This window comes from Eucyclogobius newberryi, unplaced genomic scaffold, assembly GCF_026437365.1.
Source record: "Eucyclogobius newberryi isolate DKJ021-1_F unplaced genomic scaffold, fEucNew1.0.hap1 SCAF_16, whole genome shotgun sequence".
NCBI lineage: Eukaryota > Metazoa > Chordata > Actinopteri > Gobiiformes > Gobiidae > Eucyclogobius > Eucyclogobius newberryi.
The window spans coordinates 957,273-979,772 of record NW_027315790.1 but is presented as its reverse complement, the minus strand read 5'-3'; the positions used below and the strand labels follow the sequence as shown (position 1 = coordinate 979,772).

At 46.3% G+C, this 22,500-nt stretch overlaps 1 protein-coding gene across 1 annotated transcript in view; it reads right to left on the bottom strand.

The window, feature by feature from the left end:
* kcnh8 (potassium voltage-gated channel, subfamily H (eag-related), member 8) overlaps window positions 1-19,138 on the bottom strand; it is a 127,030-nt gene extending 107,892 nt beyond the window's left edge. Inside the window, exons 1-2 of the mRNA XM_072448412.1 lie at window positions 18,906-19,138; window positions 8,494-8,625 (exon numbers count right to left, since the gene is read on the bottom strand). Of these exons, the coding sequence (XP_072304513.1) occupies window positions 8,494-8,625; window positions 18,906-19,035 (262 nt within the window). The 5' untranslated portion in view covers window positions 19,036-19,138. The remainder of the gene's footprint in view (window positions 1-8,493; window positions 8,626-18,905) is intronic.
* Window positions 19,139-22,500: the final 3,362 nt, after the last annotated feature.

The window sequence follows — 22,500 nt, the reverse complement described above, 5'->3', positions numbered from 1 at the left end:
TCAGAACAAACTAAGCTGCTGGAAGCTAAACATGCCAAGAGAATCCGTTCAGAGTCTGTGCTCTAGTCCTGGTTCAGAGTCTGTGCTCTAGTCCTGGTTCAGAGTCTGTGCTCTAGTCCTGATTCAGAGTCTGTGCTCTAGTCCTGATTCAGAGTCTGTGCTCTAGTCCTGGTTCAGAGTCTGTGCTCTTGTCCTGGTTCAGAGTCTGTGCTCTAGTCCTGGTTCAGAGTCTGTGCTCTAGTCCTGGTTCAGAGTCTGTGCTCTAGTCCTGATTCAGAGTCTGTGCTCTAGTCCTGGTTCAGAGTCTGTGCTCTTGTCCTGGTTCAGAGTCTGTGCTCTAGTCCTGGTTCAGAGTCTGTGCTCTAGTCCTGGTTCAGAGTCTGTGCTCTAGTCCTGGTTCAGAGTCTGTGCTCTAGTCCTGGTTCAGAGTCTGTGCTCTAGTCCTGATTCAGAGTCTGTGCTCTAGTCCTGGTTCAGAGTCTGTGCTCTTGTCCTGGTTCAGAGTCTGTGCTCTAGTCCTGGTTCAAAGTCTGTGCTCTAGTCCTGATTCAGAGTCTGTGCTCTAGTCCTGGTTCAGAGTCTGTGCTCTAGTCCTGGTTCAGAGTCTGTGCTCTAGTCCTGGTTCAGAGTCTGTGCTCTAGTCCTGGTTCAGTCTGTGCTCTAGTCCTGGTTCAGAGTCTGTGCTCTAGTCCTGGTTCAGAGTCTGTGCTCTAGTCCTGGTTCAAAGTCTGTGCTCTAGTCCTGGTTCAGAGTCTGTGCTCTAGTCCTGGTTCAGAGTCTGTGCTCTAGTCCTGGTTCAGAGTCTGTGCTCTAGTCCTGGTTCAGAGTCTGTGCTCTAGTCCTGGTTCAGAGTCTGTGCTCTAGTCCTGGTTCAAAGTCTGTGCTCTAGTCCTGGTTCAGAGTCTGTGCTCTTGTCCTGGTTCAGAGTCTGTGCTCTAGTCCTGGTTCAGAGTCTGTGCTCTAGTCCTGGTTCAGAGTCTGTGCTCTAGTCCTGGTTCAGAGTCTGTGCTCTAGTCCTGGTTCAAAGTCTGTGCTCTAGTCCTGGTTCAGAGTCTGTGCTCTAGTCCTGGTTCAGAGTCTGTGCTCTAGTCCTGGTTCAGAGTCTGTGCTCTTGTCCTGGTTCAGAGTCTGTGCTCTAGTCCTGGTTCAGAGTCTGTGCTCTAGTCCTGGTTCAGAGCCTGTGCTCTAGTCCTGGTTCAGAGCCTGTGCTCTAGTCCTGGTTCAGAGTCTGTGCTCTTGTCCTGGTTCAGAGTCTGTGCTCTAGTCCTGGTTCAGAGTCTGTGCTCTAGTCCTGGTTCAGAGTCTGTGCTCTAGTCCTGGTTCAGAGTCTGTGCTCTAGTCCTGGTTCAGAGTCTGTGCTCTAGTCCTGGTTCAGAGTCTGTGCTCTAGTCCTGGTTCAGAGTCTGTGCTCTAGTCCTGGTTCAAAGTCTGTGCTCTAGTCCTGGTTCAGAGTCTGTGCTCTAGTCCTGGTTCAGAGTCTGTGCTCTAGTCCTGGTTCAGAGTCTGTGCTCTAGTCCTGGTTCAGAGTCTGTGCTCTAGTCCTGGTTCAGAGTCTGTGCTCTTGTCCTGGTTCAGAGTCTGTGCTCTAGTCCTGGTTCAGAGTCTGTGCTCTAGTCCTGGTTCAGAGTCTGTGCTCTAGTCCTGGTTCAGAGTCTGTGCTCTTGTCCTGGTTCAGAGTCTGTGCTCTAGTCCTGGTTCAGAGTCTGTGCTCTAGTCCTGGTTCAGAGTCTGTGCTCTTGTCCTGGTTCAGAGTCTGTGCTCTAGTCCTGGTTCAGAGTCTGTGCTCTAGTCCTGGTTCAGAGTCTGTGCTCTTGTCCTGGTTCAGAGTCTGTGCTCTAGTCCTGGTTCAGAGTCTGTGCTCTAGTCCTGGTTTTCTGTGACAAAACAATAATAAATATATATTCAAATCAGTGAAACAATAGTTTTCTGTTGAAAAGTACCATTTCGAGATGTTTGTGGATATTGGATATAAATAATACAATTAATAATACAATCCAGACAATGGCCCCATATGAGTTATCACCAAACAGCGGCAAAAGATGTGGCAGTAGTTTGTGTGTCTGAGATGTGGCAGTAGTTTGTGTGTCAGAGATGTGGCAGTAGTTTGTGTGTCTGAGATGTGGCAGTAGTTTGTGTGTCTGAGATGTGGCAGTAGTTTGTGTGTCTGAGATGTGGCAGTAGTTTGTGTGTCTGAGATGTGGCAGTAGTTTGTGTGTCTGAGATGTGGCAGTAGTTTGTGTGTCTGAGATGTGGCAGTAGTTTGTGTGTCTGAGATGTGGCAGTAGTTTGTGTGTCAGAGATGTGGCAGTAGTTTGTGTGTCTGAGATGTGGCAGTAGTTTGTTTGTCCGGGATGTGGCAGTAGTTTGTGTGTCTGAGATGTGGCAGTAGTTTGTGTGTCCGAGATGTGGCAGTAGTTTGTGTGTCTGAGATGTGGCAGTAGTTTGTGTGTCTGAGATGTGGCAGTAGTTTGTGTGTCTGAGATGTGGCAGTAGTTTGTGTGTCTGAGATGTGGCAGTAGTTTGTGTGTCTGAGATGTGGCAGTAGTTTGTGTGTCTGAGATGTGGCAGTAGTTTGTGTGTCAGAGATGTGGCAGTAGTTTGTGTGTCTAAGATGTGGCAGTAGTTTGTGTGTCCGGGATGTGGCAGTAGTTTGTGTGTCTGAGATGTGGCAGTAGTTTGTGTGTCCGAGATGTGGCAGTAGTTTGTGTGTCTGAGATGTGGCAGTAGTTTGTGTGTCCGGGATGTGGCAGTAGTTTGTGTGTCTGAGATGTGGCAGTAGTTTGTGTGTCCGAGATGTGGCAGTAGTTTGTGTGTCTGAGATGTGGCAGTAGTTTGTGTGTCTGAGATGTGGCAGTAGTTTGTGTGTCTGAGATGTGGCAGTAGTTTGTGTGTCCGGGATGTGGCAGTAGTTTGTGTGTCTGAGATGTGGCAGTAGTTTGTGTGTCTGAGATGTGGCAGTAGTTTGTGTGTCTGAGATGTGGCAGTAGTTTGTGTGTCTGAGATGTGGCAGTAGTTTGTGTGTCCGAGATGTGGCAGTAGTTTGTGTGTCTGGGATGTGGCAGTAGTTTGTGTGTCTGAGATGTGGCAGTAGTTTGTGTGTCTGAGATGTGGCAGTAGTTTGTGTGTCTGGGATGTGGCAGTAGTTTGTGTGTCTGAGATGTGGCAGTAGTTTGTGTGTCTGAGGTGTGGCAGTAGTTTGTGTGTCTGAGATGTGGCAGTAGTTTGTGTGTCTGAGATGTGGCAGTAGTTTGTGTGTCTGAGATGTGGCAGTAGTTTGTGTGTCTGAGATGTGGCAGTAGTTTGTGTGTCTGAGATGTGGCAGTAGTTTGTGTGTCTGAGATGTGGCAGTAGTTTGTGTGTCTGAGATGTGGCAGTAGTTTGTGTGTCTGAGATGTGGCAGTAGTTTGTGTGTCTGAGATGTGGCAGTAGTTTGTGTGTCTGAGGTGTGGCAGTAGTTTGTGTGTCTGAGATGTGGCAGTAGTTTGTGTGTCCGAGATGTGGCAGTAGTTTGTGTGTCCGAGATGTGGCAGTAGTTTGTGTGTCCGAGATGTGGCAGTAGTTTGTGTGTCTGAGATGTGGCAGTAGTTTGTGTGTCTGAGATGTGGCAGTAGTTTGTGTGTCCGAGATGTGGCAGTAGTTTGTGTGTCTGAGATGTGGCAGTAGTTTGTGTGTCTGAGATGTGGCAGTAGTTTGTGTGTCTGAGATGTGGCAGTAGTTTGTGTGTCTGAGGTGTGGCAGTAGTTTGTGTGTCCGAGATGTGGGAGTAGTTTGTGTGTCCGAGATGTGGCAGTAGTTTGTGTGTCCGAGATGTGGCAGTAGTTTGTGTGTCCGAGATGTGGCAGTAGTTTGTGTGTCTGAGATGTGGCAGTAGTTTGTGTGTCTGAGATGTGGCAGTAGTTTGTGTGTCTGGGATGTGGCAGTAGTTTGTGTGTCTGAGATGTGGCAGTAGTTTGTGTGTCTGAGATGTGGCAGTAGTTTGTGTGTCTGAGATGTGGCAGTAGTTTGTGTGTCTGAGATGTGGCAGTAGTTTGTGTGTCCGAGATGTGGCAGTAGTTTGTGTGTCCGAGATGTGGCAGTAGTTTGTGTGTCCGAGATGTGGCAGTAGTTTGTGTGTCTGAGATGTGGCAGTGTGTCCGGGATGTGGCAGTAGTTTGTGTGTCCGAGATGTGGCAGTAGTTTGTGTGTCTGAGATGTGGCAGTAGTTTGTGTGTCTGAGATGTGGCAGTAGTTTGTGTGTCCGAGATGTGGCAGTAGTTTGTGTGTCCGAGATGTGGCAGTAGTTTGTGTGTCCGAGATGTGGCAGTAGTTTGTGTGTCCGAGATGTGGCAGTAGTTTGTGTGTCCGAGATGTGGCAGTAGTTTGTGTGTCTGGGATGTGGCAGTAGTTTGTGTGTCTGAGATGTGGCAGTAGTTTGTGTGTCTGAGATGTGGCAGTAGTTTGTGTGTCTGAGATGTGGCAGTAGTTTGTGTGTCTGAGATGTGGCAGTAGTTTGTGTGTCTGAGATGTGGCAGTAGTTTGTGTGTCCGAGATGTGGCAGTAGTTTGTGTGTCTGAGATGTGGCAGTAGTTTGTGTGTCCGAGATGTGGCAGTAGTTTGTGTGTCCGAGATGTGGCAGTAGTTTGTGTGTCCGAGATGTGGCAGTAGTTTGTGTGTCCGAGGTGTGGCAGTAGTTTGTGTGTCCGAGGTGTGGCAGTAGTTTGTGTGTCTGAGATGTGGCAGTAGTTTGTGTGTCTGAGATGTGGCAGTAGTTTGTGTGTCTGAGATGTGGCAGTAGTTTGTGTGTCCGAGATGTGGCAGTAGTTTGTGTGTCCGAGATGTGGCAGTAGTTTGTGTGTCTGAGATGTGGCAGTAGTTTGTGTGTCTGAGGTGTGGCAGTAGTTTGTGTGTCTGAGATGTGGCAGTAGTTTGTGTGTCTGAGATGTGGCAGTAGTTTGTGTGTCTGAGATGTGGCAGTAGTTTGTGTGTCTGAGATGTGGCAGTAGTTTGTGTGTCTGAGATGTGGCAGTAGTTTGTGTGTCCGAGATGTGGCAGTAGTTTGTGTGTCCGAGATGTGGCAGTAGTTTGTGTGTCCGAGATGTGGCAGTAGTTTGTGTGTCTGAGGTGTGGCAGTAGTTTGTGTGTCTGAGGTGTGGCAGTAGTTTGTGTGTCCGAGATGTGGCAGTAGTTTGTGTGTCTGAGATGTGGCAGTAGTTTGTGTGTCTGAGATGTGGCAGTAGTTTGTGTGTCTGAGATGTGGCAGTAGTTTGTGTGTCCGAGATGTGGCAGTAGTTTGTGTGTCCGGGATGTGGCAGTAGTTTGTGTGTCCGAGATGTGGCAGTAGTTTGTGTGTCCGAGATGTGGCAGTAGTTTGTGTGTCCGAGATGTGGCAGTAGTTTGTGTGTCTGAGATGTGGCAGTAGTTTGTGTGTCCGAGATGTGGCAGTAGTTTGTGTGTCCGAGATGTGGCAGTAGTTTGTGTGTCTGAGATGTGGCAGTAGTTTGTGTGTCTGAGGTGTGGCAGTAGTTTGTGTGTCCGAGATGTGGCAGTAGTTTGTGTGTCCGGGATGTGGCAGTAGTTTGTGTGTCCGAGATGTGGCAGTAGTTTGTGTGTCCGAGATGTGGCAGTAGTTTGTGTGTCCGAGATGTGGCAGTAGTTTGTGTGTCCGAGATGTGGCAGTAGTTTGTGTGTCTGAGATGTGGCAGTAGTTTGTGTGTCTGAGATGTGGCAGTAGTTTGTGTGTCCGAGATGTGGCAGTAGTTTGTGTGTCCGAGATGTGGCAGTAGTTTGTGTGTCTGAGATGTGGCAGTAGTTTGTGTGTCTGAGGTGTGGCAGTAGTTTGTGTGTCCGAGATGTGGCAGTAGTTTGTGTGTCCGAGATGTGGCAGTAGTTTGTGTGTCCGAGATGTGGCAGTAGTTTGTGTGTCTGAGATGTGGCAGTAGTTTGTGTGTCCGGGATGTGGCAGTAGTTTGTGTGTCTGAGATGTGGCAGTAGTTTGTGTGTCTGAGATGTGGCAGTAGTTTGTGTGTCTGAGATGTGGCAGTAGTTTGTGTGTCTGAGATGTGGCAGTAGTTTGTGTGTCTGAGATGTGGCAGTAGTTTGTGTGTCTGAGATGTGGCAGTAGTTTGTGTGTCCGAGATGTGGCAGTAGTTTGTGTGTCCGAGATGTGGCAGTAGTTTGTGTGTCTGAGGTGTGGCAGTAGTTTGTGTGTCTGAGGTGTGGCAGTAGTTTGTGTGTCCGAGATGTGGCAGTAGTTTGTGTGTCTGAGATGTGGCAGTAGTTTGTGTGTCTGAGATGTGGCAGTAGTTTGTGTGTCTGAGATGTGGCAGTAGTTTGTGTGTCCGAGATGTGGCAGTAGTTTGTGTGTCCGGGATGTGGCAGTAGTTTGTGTGTCCGAGATGTGGCAGTAGTTTGTGTGTCCGAGATGTGGCAGTAGTTTGTGTGTCCGAGATGTGGCAGTAGTTTGTGTGTCTGAGATGTGGCAGTAGTTTGTGTGTCCGAGATGTGGCAGTAGTTTGTGTGTCCGAGATGTGGCAGTAGTTTGTGTGTCTGAGATGTGGCAGTAGTTTGTGTGTCTGAGGTGTGGCAGTAGTTTGTGTGTCCGAGATGTGGCAGTAGTTTGTGTGTCCGGGATGTGGCAGTAGTTTGTGTGTCCGAGATGTGGCAGTAGTTTGTGTGTCCGAGATGTGGCAGTAGTTTGTGTGTCCGAGATGTGGCAGTAGTTTGTGTGTCCGAGATGTGGCAGTAGTTTGTGTGTCTGAGATGTGGCAGTAGTTTGTGTGTCCGGGATGTGGCAGTAGTTTGTGTGTCTGAGATGTGGCAGTAGTTTGTGTGTCTGAGATGTGGCAGTAGTTTGTGTGTCTGAGATGTGGCAGTAGTTTGTGTGTCTGAGATGTGGCAGTAGTTTGTGTGTCTGAGATGTGGCAGTAGTTTGTGTGTCTGAGATGTGGCAGTAGTTTGTGTGTCCGAGATGTGGCAGTAGTTTGTGTGTCCGAGATGTGGCAGTAGTTTGTGTGTCTGAGGTGTGGCAGTAGTTTGTGTGTCTGAGGTGTGGCAGTAGTTTGTGTGTCCGAGATGTGGCAGTAGTTTGTGTGTCTGAGATGTGGCAGTAGTTTGTGTGTCTGAGATGTGGCAGTAGTTTGTGTGTCTGAGATGTGGCAGTAGTTTGTGTGTCCGAGATGTGGCAGTAGTTTGTGTGTCCGGGATGTGGCAGTAGTTTGTGTGTCCGAGATGTGGCAGTAGTTTGTGTGTCCGAGATGTGGCAGTAGTTTGTGTGTCCGAGATGTGGCAGTAGTTTGTGTGTCTGAGATGTGGCAGTAGTTTGTGTGTCCGAGATGTGGCAGTAGTTTGTGTGTCCGAGATGTGGCAGTAGTTTGTGTGTCTGAGATGTGGCAGTAGTTTGTGTGTCTGAGGTGTGGCAGTAGTTTGTGTGTCCGAGATGTGGCAGTAGTTTGTGTGTCCGGGATGTGGCAGTAGTTTGTGTGTCCGAGATGTGGCAGTAGTTTGTGTGTCCGAGATGTGGCAGTAGTTTGTGTGTCCGAGATGTGGCAGTAGTTTGTGTGTCCGAGATGTGGCAGTAGTTTGTGTGTCTGAGATGTGGCAGTAGTTTGTGTGTCTGAGGTGTGGCAGTCGTTTGAAGAGTTGTGATCAGAGGTGGCCAGGTTGAGTGCTGAGTGCTGTAAATGAGCTGTGTGTGTTCTGACATGTGATTGGTCAACACTGACATGTGCTCGCTGTTTTCCCCAAAACTGTTACAACTAATCGTACTGTGTCTCATCTTAAACTAGTCAGAAAGTTAAATGTTGGACCAAAGTATGCCGTATGTCTCACTTATTTAACAGAGGCGTAACTCTGTGGCCCTGTGGCCCCTGTGGCCCTGCCCCCACAGGGCAGGGCCACAGGGGCCACAGGGCAGGGCCACAGGGCAGGGCCACAGGGCAGGGGCCACAGGGCAGGGCCACAGGGCAGGGGCCACAGGGCAGGGCCACAGGGCAGGGGCCACATGGCAGGGCCACAGGGGGCACAGGGCAGGGGCCACAGGGCAGGGCCACAGGGCAGGGGCCACAGGGCAGGGCCACAGGGCAGGGGCCACATGGCAGGGCCACATGGCAGGGGCCACAGGGCAGGGGCCACAGGGCAGGGGCCACAGGGCAGGGGCACAGGGTAGGGGCCACATGGCAGTGGCCACAGGGCAGGGGCACAGGGCAGGGGCACAGGGCAGGGGCCACATGGCAGGGGCCACAGGGCAGGGGCCACACATGGTTTTGGTTATTTAGAAGCATCTTGTTTAAATCACCCCAATTTAAACTGACAAACTTTATCTAATCAGCTGATTATAAACTATTTAGTGTTACATTTTTAAATACATTGACATTTATATTGTCAGCACCTTCAACCTCCTTTAAGCTTTGACGTAGCTGAAGTGACTAAATCATCTCTGCACTACAAAGAAAACAAAGGTACGAAACACAAATGAGACCCTAAAACCACATGTGACTCCTCCAGACGTGACGTTACCTTCCTTCTTGTCATCCTGGACGGCTTTGGCTTTGGTGTCGGTGACGTCCTTAAACGAGGCCAGGAACAGCACCACGTCACCTTTCTCGTTCTTTATGGGCACGATGTCCAGAAGGCACCAGAACTGCTCCGCTGCAACACACGCCAGAGAAGAGTGTTTAATCACACTTCTTTAGATAAGTGTACTATGTTTGTGGTGGCCCCGTTCCCCTTCAGCCCCACAGCTCCAGGAGCACATTCAGGGGCTTCTATTAATACATTAGTTTGTGGGTCTATTTTTAGCCTACATGATCTTCTTTTCTCGTCTTGGATCAGAACCTTTACACTTGTGCGTGCCTGGAGCTCCTGGATACCTGACGCCTCAAATATGTGGCAAAACCTTCAGATAGAGTTGGATTTCACCTCCGACACGGCTTCACTTTTTACTTCACTTTTTACTTGCGATTGTGGATGCACCTGCTGAATACTGAGGGGGAGAAAGTACTTTGACTTTATGGATTTATTCTAAAGAAGAGTGAAGGATTGAGCAGAGGAGATCAAGCCCAGATGGAATTTAATCCTAGTATTATTAGGCCCGAGCGCCACAAGCTGGCGAGAGGCCTATTAATCTCGTAAGGCCGTGCAAAGCACGGCTGTGAAAGTGCGCACGTAGTGCGCACGAAATCGAGCGCGAAGCGCTCGCCCACTTCCAAACACTCACTAACGCACTCCTTCACTCATGCACGCCCCGTGCATACTAATTAGTAGTAGGAAAATGGAACAATACCGTTGTAAACGGGCGAAGCCCGTGCAAAAGTGCGCACTAAACGAGCACTTTACATTGAGATGATCCCCATATAAAGCACTCATTTGCTCTAGGTACCTCACGAATACGTTCCCCATCTCTTGCATGTTCCGTGCATATAAGCATGTAATGCAAAAAATGAACATTATTACTGTATAGAGGGCCAAAAACACAAAGTGGGCGGAGCCCACTCAAAATTAACGAAAGTACCCGTCAGTGACCAGGGACCCACACCATGAGGTAGGAAAGCGCGAGCGCTTTCCGAAAATGTATAGTTTATGATATTTGGAAAATGGGAAACATTGTTTTCGTATCGGAATATTATTCTTTCTTTCTTTCTTCTTCTTCTCGGGACCAACCCCCCTATTTTTCACCCAGTGAACATTGACGAAAAGTCACAAAAATGTTCACACCTCTAAAAATCGTGCCTCTCTACATTCTGGCTATTTCCCTTTTCTAAAATAAAAAATTGGCGCGTCAGCGCCCCCAAATGTACCAAAAATGCATTGAGAGATGGGAAATGACCCCAAAAATTTTTTATCGTAGAATCATGAAATTTGGCGCAGAGGTAGATGGTGACAAGAGAAGTAAAAAATATTATTACGGCAACGCCGTCCGCCCAACCAAATGTCGGCCATATTGCTTCAAAAATGGCTAAACATGACTTCGGAGTTTTTCCAAACGTCGTACTTTTACGAACTCCTCCCAGGGCGTTGGCCCTAAAAAGCTGAAATTTGGTGAAAATGCTACTGAGGAGTGGGACATCAAAAGTTATCCAAATTACATTGATACTTGTCACGGTCTCTGTGCGGCGAAGCCGCAAACTGTAGCAAGAATTTCAGAAATCTCCCATATTTAACATTTCTGCCGTTTGCGCAGATAAAGTCCGAATTGCGTCAAATTAGAATCAGTTGTTAAACTCTTTGCCTTAAACCTACTTGAAGTGAAATAAATTAATTTGGAGCCACAGCGCCCCCTACAGATTTTATATGGAGGTTAAATATTTAGTTTTGCGAAATTATATGAAATTTGACACACAACTCAATTTTGGCCCCATCAAAAAAGTCAATGAGAGCCATGTCATAATTTTTATGGCGTTGCCGTAGCGATGACCAAAACCTCCCATGTTATTCCAATGGGGAAATCGCCAGAACATGTTTACACTTTAGACTTTCACAAACTCCTCTTAGGGCGTTAGACATATTAACCTGAAATTTGGTGAGACTCATCTTCAGGGGTGGACCGTCAAAAGTTATCCACATTTTTATTCTAAGAGTCACGGTGTCTGTGCGGCAAAGCCGCACATTTTGCCAAGAATTCAAAATAAAATAGCTTTTTGATGTAAAACAAAGGGGAGAAGATGTGACAGCGTCACAGATTCAGCAGTAGGCGTAATAAAAGGACAATTGGGGCGCGTTAGCGCCCCCTCCTCTTGCGGCGTGGCGGCGGCGTAGCGAGGGCCGATCATTGCCGCTTGCGGCTATATTTAGTATTTACTACAGTTCTCTTTGAATTGTCTGACAAGGAAAATCATATTAATAGAGTCATTTACTCTGACACTATTGTTTAAGTGTGATATTAGGACATTCAACGCCTAATTGTATTATTATTGATGAGTCGGTGTAATCCCTCATTCGTCCAGGCGTGTTCCATAGTAGAAAAAGCTTCAGTTGTAGTCATCTGGACTCAGTTTGAAAAATTAGACGTTTCGACTCTCATCCAAGAGTCATTGTCAATAAAAGAATTTAGGTCGAGAACTCCGATATTAATACTGTTCTGTGGTAAGACCCACCCATTGGGAGGAGCCTTCCTGAAGTAGAAAGAGTTGTTTGTTTCAACAGAAACTCGCCCCTTGTATCTACCGAGCCTATTCAGAATCTTAATGGGCTATTAGAATCCTCTTTGTCTTTGTGAGACCCTGGCTCAACCACCCTGAGGACCTGATTAGCATCTGAATGTCCTGGTCCTGGTCCTCTACCTTTCCAGGGGTTCAGTAACCCATTATAAATAACAGGAAGATTAAATCTTAGCCCTCCATTTATGTTTAAAGAAGGTCTTTCTTTTTTAACAAAAATAGCTTCCTTGACTCCTCTTTCAAACCATCTTTTCTCCTGCTTCAAACCTTCACCTCACCGTCTTCAAACGAGTGATTAGAGGCTTCAAGATGGAGATGCACGGCACTCTGAGGTCCTGAACTTGTATTTCTTCTGTGCTGATAAAGCCTCTTGTGTAGAGGCTGTTTTGTCTCACCTATGTACCGTTCTTTACAGCTTTCTTCACTGCATTGGACAGAATAAACTACATTGCTCTGTTTTTGAGTCGGCAACTTGTCCTTAGGGTGAACCAGTTTTTGTCTTAAAGTGTTTCATGGTTTAAAATAAACAGGGACTTCGTGTTGTCTAAAAATTCTCTGCAGTTTTTCCGACAGGCCAGACACATAAGGGATAGAAACACCCTTCCTTCTCTGTTCAGTTTCCCTTTTGTCCTGCTTCTTGGTTCTCTTCACTCTGTTGAGAGCCCAAGCGGGGTAACCACAGGCTGAGAGGGCATTTCGGACATGTTTTTCATCTTTCTTCTTGCCCTCTGAGCTGGTGGACACACCTTGAGCTCTGTGTTGTAAGGTTCTGATCACACCCAGCTTGTGCTGTAGTGGGTGGTTGGAACCAAAGAGCAGATACTGGTCCGTGTGTGTAGGTTTCCTATATACTTCTATTTGGAGTTTCCCGTCATCTCCTCTTTCTTGATTGGAACAATCAAGAAAGGCCAAGCGATTCTCCTTAGCGTCTTCTTTTGTAAACCTGATATGTGGGTCCACAGCATTGATGTGATCAGAGAAGGTTTCCAGCTCTTGTTTCTTGATTGTTACAAAAGTATCATCGACATAGCGGAGCCACAGTTTTGGGGCGGAGCCTGAGAATGAGGACAGTGCCTTCTTCTCAAAGTGCTCCATGTACAGTTTGGCCACTATGGGAGAGACGGGCGAGCCCATGGCACAGCCATGAATCTGTCTGTAAAATTGTCCCCGGAATTGAAAGTAAGTGGTGTTCAGACAGATGTCCAACAGTTTACATATGTGTTCAGGTGTCAGTTTGGTCCTTTCCTGTAGGTGGTGTCTTCCTGCAGTCTGATCCTCACCGCTGCTACTGCATCAGAGGTCAGAGGTCAGATGCAGGTGAACAGGGACACAACATCATATGAAACCATGAGGTCATCTGGGTCCAGTTGGAGATGTTTCACTTTATCCACAAAGTTGTGCGTGTTTTCCACATGATGTTCCGAATTCCCCACAAGCGGAGCCAATATAGTTGTTAAATGCTTGGCCACATTGTAGGTGATGGAATCTGTGCTGCACACTATGGGTCTGAGTGGAACCTCCTTTTTGTGTATTTTTGGAAGGCCATAAATGCAGGGCATGGCTTCACCAGGATACAGTCTGTAATACAGAGGCCGGTCCATCACTTCCTCTTTTTCCAGCCTTTGTAAACAGTCTATCACTTTCTTCTTGTAGCCACTGGTCGGATCTCTTTTCAAGCGCTCGTATGTGGTCGTGTCCTCGAAGAGGGTGTGGACTTTGGCTTCGTAATCAGCTGCGTTGAGAATCACAGTGCAGCGCCCCCTGTCTGCTGGAGGATGTTGATGCTATGATCTTTTTCCAGTGCTGAAAGTGCTCTTCTCTCTTCAGATGTGATATTTGAAGGAGGTGGTTTGGCACTCTTCAGGGTCGCTGTGACACGTAACCTCAGGTCTGCAGCCTCCGATTCAGTCATTTTGTTGTTTCTAATTGCCGTTTCAGTGGCTGTGATGTAGTCCTCTGTAGGGATGTGTTTAGAGGTGACAGAAAAGTTGAGCCCTTTAGAGAGCACCTCCTTTTCTGCCTGTGTCAGAACACGATCTGATAGGTTCTTAATCCAATTGTTTTTGCTGGTCGCTAATTTGTCTGTCTCAGTCCTAATGTCTAGCTCGACCTCACCTGCATTCTTTTTGTTCAAAAGAATGTTGAACTTCTTGATTTGGCGTTCTTTGCTCTTCCTGTGCTGTGCTTCTTGTGCTGTCTGTGTAAAATCCAGCACTCTTTTGAAAGCTTCTTCAGGGAGTATGCTGGTTAATTTCTCCTGTAAAGTTCCTGTTCTGTCTTTCAATTTATCAATTCTGACGTTGTTTTCCTGGATCCTTTCACTGAGCATCTGCATAAGGCTCCTTCTCCAAATCTTCTCTGCTCTGTGTCCTCTGACCGGTGATTTGATCTGCAGGCTCTTCGGGATCATGTTGTTCTGTCTGCATCTAAGATTGAACCTCAAGTGATTCCTGTTGTCTGCTAGTTTCCTGGCTACAGATTCGAGTTCCCGAACTAAATCCAAGGTTTTAGGCCCAAAATTCTTGGAAATATGTCGGTGTAATCCCTCATTCGTCCAGGCGTGTTCCATAGTAGAAAAAGCTTCAGTTGTAGTCATCTGGACTCAGTTTGAAAAATTAGACGTTTCGACTCTCATCCAAGAGTCATTGTCAATGTCAATCCGCCCAATGGGCGGGTCTTACCACAGAACAGTATTAATATCGGAGTTCTCGATCTAAATTCTTTTATTGACAATGACTCTTGGATGAGAGTCGAAACGTCTAATTTTTCAAACTGAGTCCAGATGAAACAACTGAAGCTTTTTCTACTATTATTGATGAGTTTAACTACTGGTTTACTGGGCTTATTCATTATTCATTTATTTATGTCAAATTCTGAACTTGAACGTATTACACCCTGATGACTGTCGTGATGCGGCTGCAGGCCACGTTTGTGCACATGAACTTTGCTGGCGTAGGATTAAAAGCTTTTGACTTCTTCCGGCTCCCTTTCAGAAATGTTCAAAATAAACAATGAATAATAATAGTAAAATAGTCTATAAGAAAATGTGACAAAATAAATGCATGCATACAGACAGCCAGGAAACCAGTAGAAATGCTTAAAAGTGCAGGAAATATGATGTGTTTTTCCTAAAATATTCTGGGGAGACAGAGCCCAGACCCTCCTCATCACTCAAGGACACCAACACCAGGTGGAGCCGTCCTCTGGCCTCCGTTCTGTTCTGTCCTGTTTTGGCACAGGTGGCACAGCAGTCAATGCTTTTGCTTCATAGCAAGAAGGTCCAAGGATCGATTCCCGAGGGAGGAGGGGCCTTTCTGTGTGGAGTTTGCATGTTCTCCCCATGTCTGTGTAAGCTTCCGCTACCACTAAAACATGTACAATAGTCTCCTCCCTTCAGCTGCCCAGGGACCCAGCTACATCTGGAACAATGCATCTCTCTTTGCAAAGAGCACATGACTAATCCAAAGAGAGATCCGAGGGTGGAGAGAAAACCATTTTCTAGGTCAGAAAAAAAGACCCATAATATTTTCACTTGGACCTTTCAAAACCAAAGTTGGAACAAACTGGCCCATAATGCAGCTGGAGTTTGAGTGATCGTGTGACGCGGCCAGGGCAGCAGCATGAGCCGGGGCCTGGGCCGGGGGCTGGGCCGGGGGCCTGAGCCGGGAGGCGGTGCAGAGGCGGAGCAACCCGTGTCTATGTGCGCAGATGTTTTGAAGCGTCGGGGTTCAACAGTCAATGAGACAAAAAAAAGATATTTGCCATCATTTTGACAAAATGCTGATTTTTTTTCTTTCAGTCAGCTATTTTTTTACCGGGTCGGTCGGGTTACAGTAAACAGACATATTTTTCTCACCCTTTTTTTTTTTTTTTCAGTGATGAATTTTATCACTAAATGTTTGGCTTTATGGTTTGGGCTAAAGTATACAATTTACTTTTTTTAAAGTTGAATGTGTTTTGGCTGTTTTGCTCAGTCGAATCCATTCGATTTATACCTCTTTACTACGAGTTGACTTGGGGAGACACAATTTTACGTTTTACGTGGGAGCAGAATGAAGAAAACTGAACATGAATACTGAACACTTGAACATGTCAAAGAAAAACAAAGAAAAACCCAGTCGAGAACCAGGCTAGCAATGCTACACCCAAGCTAGCTAGAGTTAGCTCCCCACTGGTGCCGGTCCCTGTGCGCTCAAACGCGCGCGGCACATCATCTGCATCGACCGGCGTGTGTCCCAGCTAAATCACAAGCTCGCTCCAGCTCCAGATCAGACTCGACTGCAGACGAGACTTGGAGCGGGATTGACCCGATGATTATGCGGGAGCTTTTATAAACAACATTATAAACACAGTGGAATGCGTGAAATTCAAGAACGGAAACCCAAGCCACTCTGACTGAGAAGGAGGTCTCGAACCTGAGGAAGCAGATTTGTAGTGGTCAAAGGAACTATTAATGGAAGTGTGTTTACGTCGACACATGTATATGCACCACCAGGAGGCGCCCTCACTTTATACTCAAGACGTGGGTTTGGTTTGAAAACCACTCTGAGGGAACCCTTGCATTGGATGTCTCCAACTCACAAAGTACTGGTAAATCTACAAATACATTTCATACATTAATACATAATGCCTGACCAGCCAGTTCCTCCTACATTCTGTTCAAATGAACTTTAAACGTGCCGGTCAGGCAAACATGATGTAGGGTTGGTCGATATCTGGAGAGAAATGAATCCTAATGTCTGCTTATATACACATTTTTCCAACCCACATCAGATCGATACTTTTTTATTTCCAACAGAGACACATCCAAAATGACATGGGTACAATAGACATAAGTGATCGTGCTCCTATTTACATCACTGTAGATCTGGAAGAGAAACCACCCCCAGAGTGGGCCATGTGACTTCAGTCACATGCTGATACATTTCTGTTACTTTAGAGAGACTGATGACATGATTTATTTATTTTTACCCTCAGACTTTCTGCTCCATGTTGGCCCTCTGCTTTTGTACAAAAACTCTCTGACTAAATACTTCTACTCATTGATGTGCCAAATGTGGGAGATTGTGGAAATACTTGCTGAGTGCAGCAGGGGGCGTGGTGAGCCAGGGAGGTCATAGATCCAGTTCCTTTCGATGATTGGTGCCTGGGGAGTTTTTTGGGGGACCCTTCATTAGGATTGGACTTCTCTCCCTTCAAAAGTATCACTTTACTGGGTCTATCACAACGGAATATATTATAATTGTCCAATGAAATGTCCTGGAGGTGAACCATGTTTCAGAGAATACACTCTAAGAGTCTATTTTTGATTGAAGACTTCGCACATTCATGTGAATAATTCAAAGCCTTTTTTATTTAAATGTTGATATAGAACAATATTGGATTGTGTATTTGATATGGGCAGGCTTTATGTTGAATACATCTGTGGCAGAGTGGTTAGCACTCTTGCCTCCCAAGAAGGAGACCATGAGTTTGAGTCCCGGGCCAGCATCACATGATCTCTCTGTGTTACTGTGGGTTCTCTCCGGGTTCTCCGGCTCCTCCCACCGTCCAAAGACATGCGTGGCAAGTTGGCCCCTGTCCAGGGTGTACCTCGCATAAGGCCCAAAGTCACTGGGATAGGCTCCAGTCACCTGTGACCCCTAATGGGAAGAAGCGGTAGAAAATGAATGTTGATTAAATATGAAGTTTATTTTTGTCTGTCTTTTTTGACTCTGTTCCATTTACCGTCCACTACAGCAGGGGTGTCCACACATTCACGAGGGCCGCATTTTGAAACTTATACGGAGCAGAGAGCCACAAACAACCCGACAATGCTGAATTATTTGAAATGTTGCATTTGACATAGTTTCGATGCCTCCACACCTTCAATAAGACTTGGAACATTCATATTGGGCTGGTATAAAATCAAAATGCTTGACACGCCTCCGAGTTCCTGGAGGCGTTGGTGGTGTAGCTCGCCGTGTCCACAAACTGGGCACTGGTGGCAGCAGCGTGGGTCCCACCCAGGACAACTGCAGGATCATGGTTGTCCCGGACTCCATACAGCGCAGAAAGTCTTTGCTCCAGCTCGGCCACCCGCTGGCTCAAGCCCGCGCAACTCCCACAGCCGGATGAGGAGGAGAGCGACGGTCCAAGTAGTTTAAAACTTTACAGTCCAGACATCCAGTGGTTAAAATGAGTTAATCCAGATAAAAACAAACTAAAACACCGTTATAGGCTGTACTTAATGTAAAACATATCCTTAAAAAGTATCAAATCAACAGTTTGGGGAGCTCAAACTTTCGAGCAACCGAGACGCGGACTGGAAATTACACAGAAAACAAAGTTACACACTTACTCCTTTCAGCAACTTTTAACTAGGAACTGGACACACAAAACTCAGACCCTCCTCGTGTGAAAGAGGACATCATGTCCCTGAGACCAAAAGAAGGGAGGGACCGATTGGACTGTGCCTTATATAGACCTATTTCTATTCTGAATGTGGACTATGGTTTATACATGTTAGAATCCGCTCTGCTGAGACTCTGTTTACCGGCTTTATTCCAGGGCTGACTCTTCTTCATCTTCCTCTCCTTCTTTGATGTACAGCTTTATCCTTTAGGCTTTATTCTTTAGGCTTTGATATGTCATTGCACCTAGTCCGAAGGTTCGAAGGTTCGTCAGTCCAAAGGTTCGTCAGTCCGAAGGTTCACTACTCCGAAGGTTCGCTAGTCCGAAGGTTCGTTAGTCCGAAGGTTCACTACTCCGAAGGTTCACTACTCCGAAGGTTCGTTAGTCCGAAGGTTCGTTAGTCCGAAGGTTCACTACTCCGAAGGTTCGCTAGTCCGAAGGTTCGTTAGTCCGAAGGTTCACTACTCCGAAGGTTCGCTAGTCCGAAGGTTCGTTAGTCCGAAGGTTCGTTAGTCCGAAGGTTCACTACTCCGAAGGTTCGCTAGTCCGAAGGTTCGTTAGTCCGAAGGTTCGTTAGTCCGAAGGTTCGTTAGTCCGAAAGTTCGTTAGTCCGAAGGTTCACTACTCCGAAGGTTCGTTAGTCCGAAGGTTCGTTAGTCCGAAGGTTCACTACTCCGAAGGTTCGCTAGTCCGAAGGTTCGTTAGTCCGAAGGTTCACTACTCCGAAGGTTCGCTAGTCCGAAGGTTCGTTAGTCCGAAGGTTCGTTAGTCCGAAGGTTCACTACTCCGAAGGTTCGCTAGTCCGAAGGTTCGTTAGTCCGAAGGTTCGTTAGTCCGAAGGTTCGTTAGTCCGAAAGTTCGTTAGTCCGAATGTTCACTACTCCGAAGGTTCGTTAGTCCGAAGGTTCGTTAGTCCGAAGGTTCACTACTCCGAAGGTTCGTTAGTCCGAAGGTTCGTTAGTCCGAAGGTTCACTACTCCGAAGGTTCGTTAGTCCGAAGGTTCGTTAGTCCGAAGGTTCACTACTCCGAAGGTTCGTTAGTCCGAAGGTTCGTTAGTCCGAAGGTTCACTACTCCGAAGGTTCACTACTCCGAAGGTTCGCTAGTCCGAAGGTTCGCTAGTCCGAAGGTTACTAGCATACATACATACACCCTTAATTGTACCACTTTTGAAAATAATTAAATAATTTCTAACTTGCGCAAAACAACTGTTCCCAAACCTTTTCTTCCAGTAATTACTCAAATGTATTGTTCTTTCTACTTACCTTTAACTGGTTTTACTAATCACATACACTATATACCATACACAATATACATATTGTGCAACAAAACACGATCACGTGCATGTGGCTGCATGTCCAGGCTCAGCAGCCGAGCTTACCTGTCTTCTTGTAGAACATGATCTCATCCTTGAACTCCTTGCGCTCGTCCAGGGCCTGGTCAATGCTGAGGATGATGCCTTCACTGGACTCGGGGCCGTAGAGGAACTTGCAGGCGCAGCTCTTCTGCATGACCTCACCTCTGGAGAACCCAGTGAGCTCGCAGAAGCCGTCTGAGCAGTACACAATGGGGAAGCCCTGCGACACCTGAGCGTTGGCCAGGATGAAGTTACTGTCTGTGAGGGAAAAGGAAAGGGTTTCTGTGAGGACATGGGACAGTGTTCCAGTAGATTTATTGTTGTGAACCACAGCTTGGACCTAAAACAACTCTATGATGAAAACAGGTCAATTACCAGATGTTCCGAGAGATTTAAGCATCCAAGCATTTTAGCATATAACAACCGACTTGAGTGCCACAAAATAATTTTCTTGGGATGTAGCTCTAACGTGGCTCTGAGAATCTTCTCTGCTTTATTTAAATCCATCGCCAGACTCCTGTGAATGTCTCCCGTTGAATCCCGAGCCATACAACTGAATGCTGAGACCCACAAGTAAATCAACCTGACATGTGCCGCAATGTTTCTATTAAACTGTGTGTAAATCTCTCTGCAAAAGTCCCGTGCTAAACAGCAGTTCACAAGCAAGGACCAAAACCCCAGTTATGAGTCTGGAACAGAAAGAGAAATCTGGGTAAAACATTAATGTTAGTTTCAATCCTTTGACTTAGTCTTAAGTATGTGATAAGGTTCCACTTTTCAAGATCTTATTTAATGGTCTTAAAAAGAGAAGTATAATGTTTCTCCAGAATTGCTGATAGGTTTCTATGGAGTATCACACCTAAATATCTAAGCGATTCAAAAATGAGTCTTTCTAAAGGTCGGAGGGAGGCGCCAGTACGAGAGAATTTCCAGACAGAATTTTATATCCAGACATTGAACCATTTTTTTTTGAAAAATTCATCACATTGAGCATGGAAATTTCTGGTTTGGTCTAATATAATAGAACATCATCTGCAGCACGCAATTTTATGTTCCATCCAAACAATGGTAACATCATGGGTTGTTTCTGATTGGGCCAATGGTTCCAAATACAAAGCAAACAGGAGGAGAGACCAAACACAGCCCTGCCTGACCCCTTTCCAGAGTCAGATGACCATTTATTTTAATTCTTGATGTTGGACCATCGTAAAGAGCCTCAATATTTTGTATAATTAAGTCGACAATTTGAAATTAGTTTAACACTTTAAATAAATATGGCCAGCTACAGAATCAAACGCCTTCTCAGCGTCCAGACCAATTATAACAGCTTTGGTTTTTTTGTATTTGGCTCATTATGTGTAAAGCTCGTCTTATGTCCTCTTGTGTTTGTCGTTTGTCATGAATCCTGTTTGATCTTTGTGGATTCAGTTTGGGAGGATTTGTTCCATTCTTTTGGACATAAGGTGTATAAACGATAGTCGAGAATAGAAATATGTCTGGAATCTAAAAAATATATTTTTATAAAAGGATTCAATACTGATTGAATTTGGTCTTGTTTGGTTAAGATTACATAATTCAGCCAAACCCATATTTTTAAAATTGTTCTTTCAGTTTGTTGTTTTTGAAGTTTCCAAGAAAGTAATTTATAAAATTTGTATCCACTTTCGACTTTGTTTGTTAAAGTGCATTTATTTCCTGTGAAGTCAGGTCATTCATTTATTCTCCCATCTTTATGATTTCTAGTTGCATTTTAGGACATGGCTATAATTTGTCCTCTCAAGACTGCTTTGGAAGCGTCGCAAAGGAGGCGGAGACATTTCCCCAGTATAATCTTCCTCCAGATAAGTCTTAATGTTGTTGGAAATGTTTTCCTTAAACAAAGGCTCATGAAGCAACTGCATTGAACCTCCAACTGTGTTATTTTGTTTTTCCTCTAAATCTACAGAAATGTAGAGCATGATCACTTAGGTCTCTTGTGGTCTCTTCACACGATTGTTAATAAACCTCATTATCAGGCCTCGTGGTTTATCAGCTGCTGGTCTTGGTCGCCGTGGCGATGTGCTCTTTCTATTGTGATGGGAGGAACTTCAACTCCTGATCCATCAAGGAGCTCAGGAATAATCTTCTCCAAAAAACTCTCTGTATCCTTTCCTTCTTCTCCTTCTCCTCCTTGTCCTCCTTCTCCTCCTTCTCCTCCTTCTCCTCCTTCTCCTCCTTCTTCTCCATCTCCTCCTTCTTCTCCTTCTCCTCCTTCTCCTCCTTCTCCTCCTTCTCCTCCTTCTCCTCCTTCTTCTCCATCTCCTCCTTCTTCTCCTTCTTCTCCTTCTCCTCCTTCTCCTCCTTCTCCTCCTTCTCCTCCTTCTTCTCCATCTCCTCCTTCTTCTCCTTCTTCTCCTTCTCCTCCTTCTCCTCCTTCTTCTCCTTCTCCTCCTTCTTCTCCATCTCCTCCTTCTTCTCCTCCTTCTCCTCCTTCTCCTCCTTCTTCTCCTTCTCCTCCTTCTTCTCCATCTCCTCCTTCTTCTCCTTCTTCTCCTTCTCCTCCTTCTCCTCCTTCTCCTCCTTCTTCTCCTTCTCCTCCTTCTTTTCCATCTCCTCCTTCTTCTCCATCTCCTCCTTCTTCTCCTTCTTCTCCTTCTTCTCCTTCTCCTCCTTCTCCTCCTTCTCCTCCTTCTTCTCCTTCTCCTCCTTCTTCTCCTCCTTCTTCTCCATCTCCTCCTTCTTCTCCTTCTTCTCCTTCTCCTCCTTCTCCTCCTTCTCCTCCTTCTTCTCCATCTCCTCCTTCTTCTCCTTCTTCTCCTTCTCCTCCTTCTCCTCCTTCTTCTCCTTCTCCTCCTTCTTCTCCATCTCCTCCTTCTTCTCCTTCTTCTCCTTCTCCTCCTTCTTCTCCTTCTCCTCCTTCTTCTCCATCTCCTCCTTCTTCTCCTTCTTATCCTTCTCCTCCTTCTCCTCCTTCTTCTCCTTCTCCTCCTTCTTCTCCATCTCCTCCTTCTTCTCCTTCTTATCCTTCTCCTCCTTCTCCTCCTTCTTCTCCATCTCCTCCTTCTTCTCCATCTCCTCCTTCTTCTCCTTCTTCTCCTTCTCCTCCTTCTCCTCCTTCTTCTCCTTCTTCTCCTTCTCCTCCTTCTCCTCCTTCTTCTCCTTCTCCTCCTTCTTCTCCTTCTCCTCCTTCTTCTCCATCTCCTCCTTCTTCTCCTTCTTCTCCTTCTCCTCCTTCTCCTCCTTCTTCTCCTTCTCCTCCTTCTTCTCCATCTCCTCCTTCTTCTCCTTCTTCTCCTTCTCCTCCTTCTCCTCCTTCTCCTCCTTCTTCTCCTTCCCCTCCTTCTTCTCCATCTCCTCCTTCTTCTCCTTCTGCTCCTTCTCCTCCTTCTCCTCCTTCTCCTCCTTCTTCTCCTTCTCCTCCTTCTTCTCCATCTCCTCCTTCTTCTCCATCTCCTCCTTCTTCTCCTTCTTCTCCTTCTCCTCCTTCTCCTCCTTCTCCTCCTTCTTCTCCTTCTCCTCCTTCTTCTCCATCTCCTCCTTCTTCTCCTTCTTCTCCTTCTCCTTCTCCTCCTTCTCCTCCTTCTTCTCCTTCTCCTCTTTCTTCTCCATCTCCTCCTTCTTCTCCTTCTTATCCTTCTCC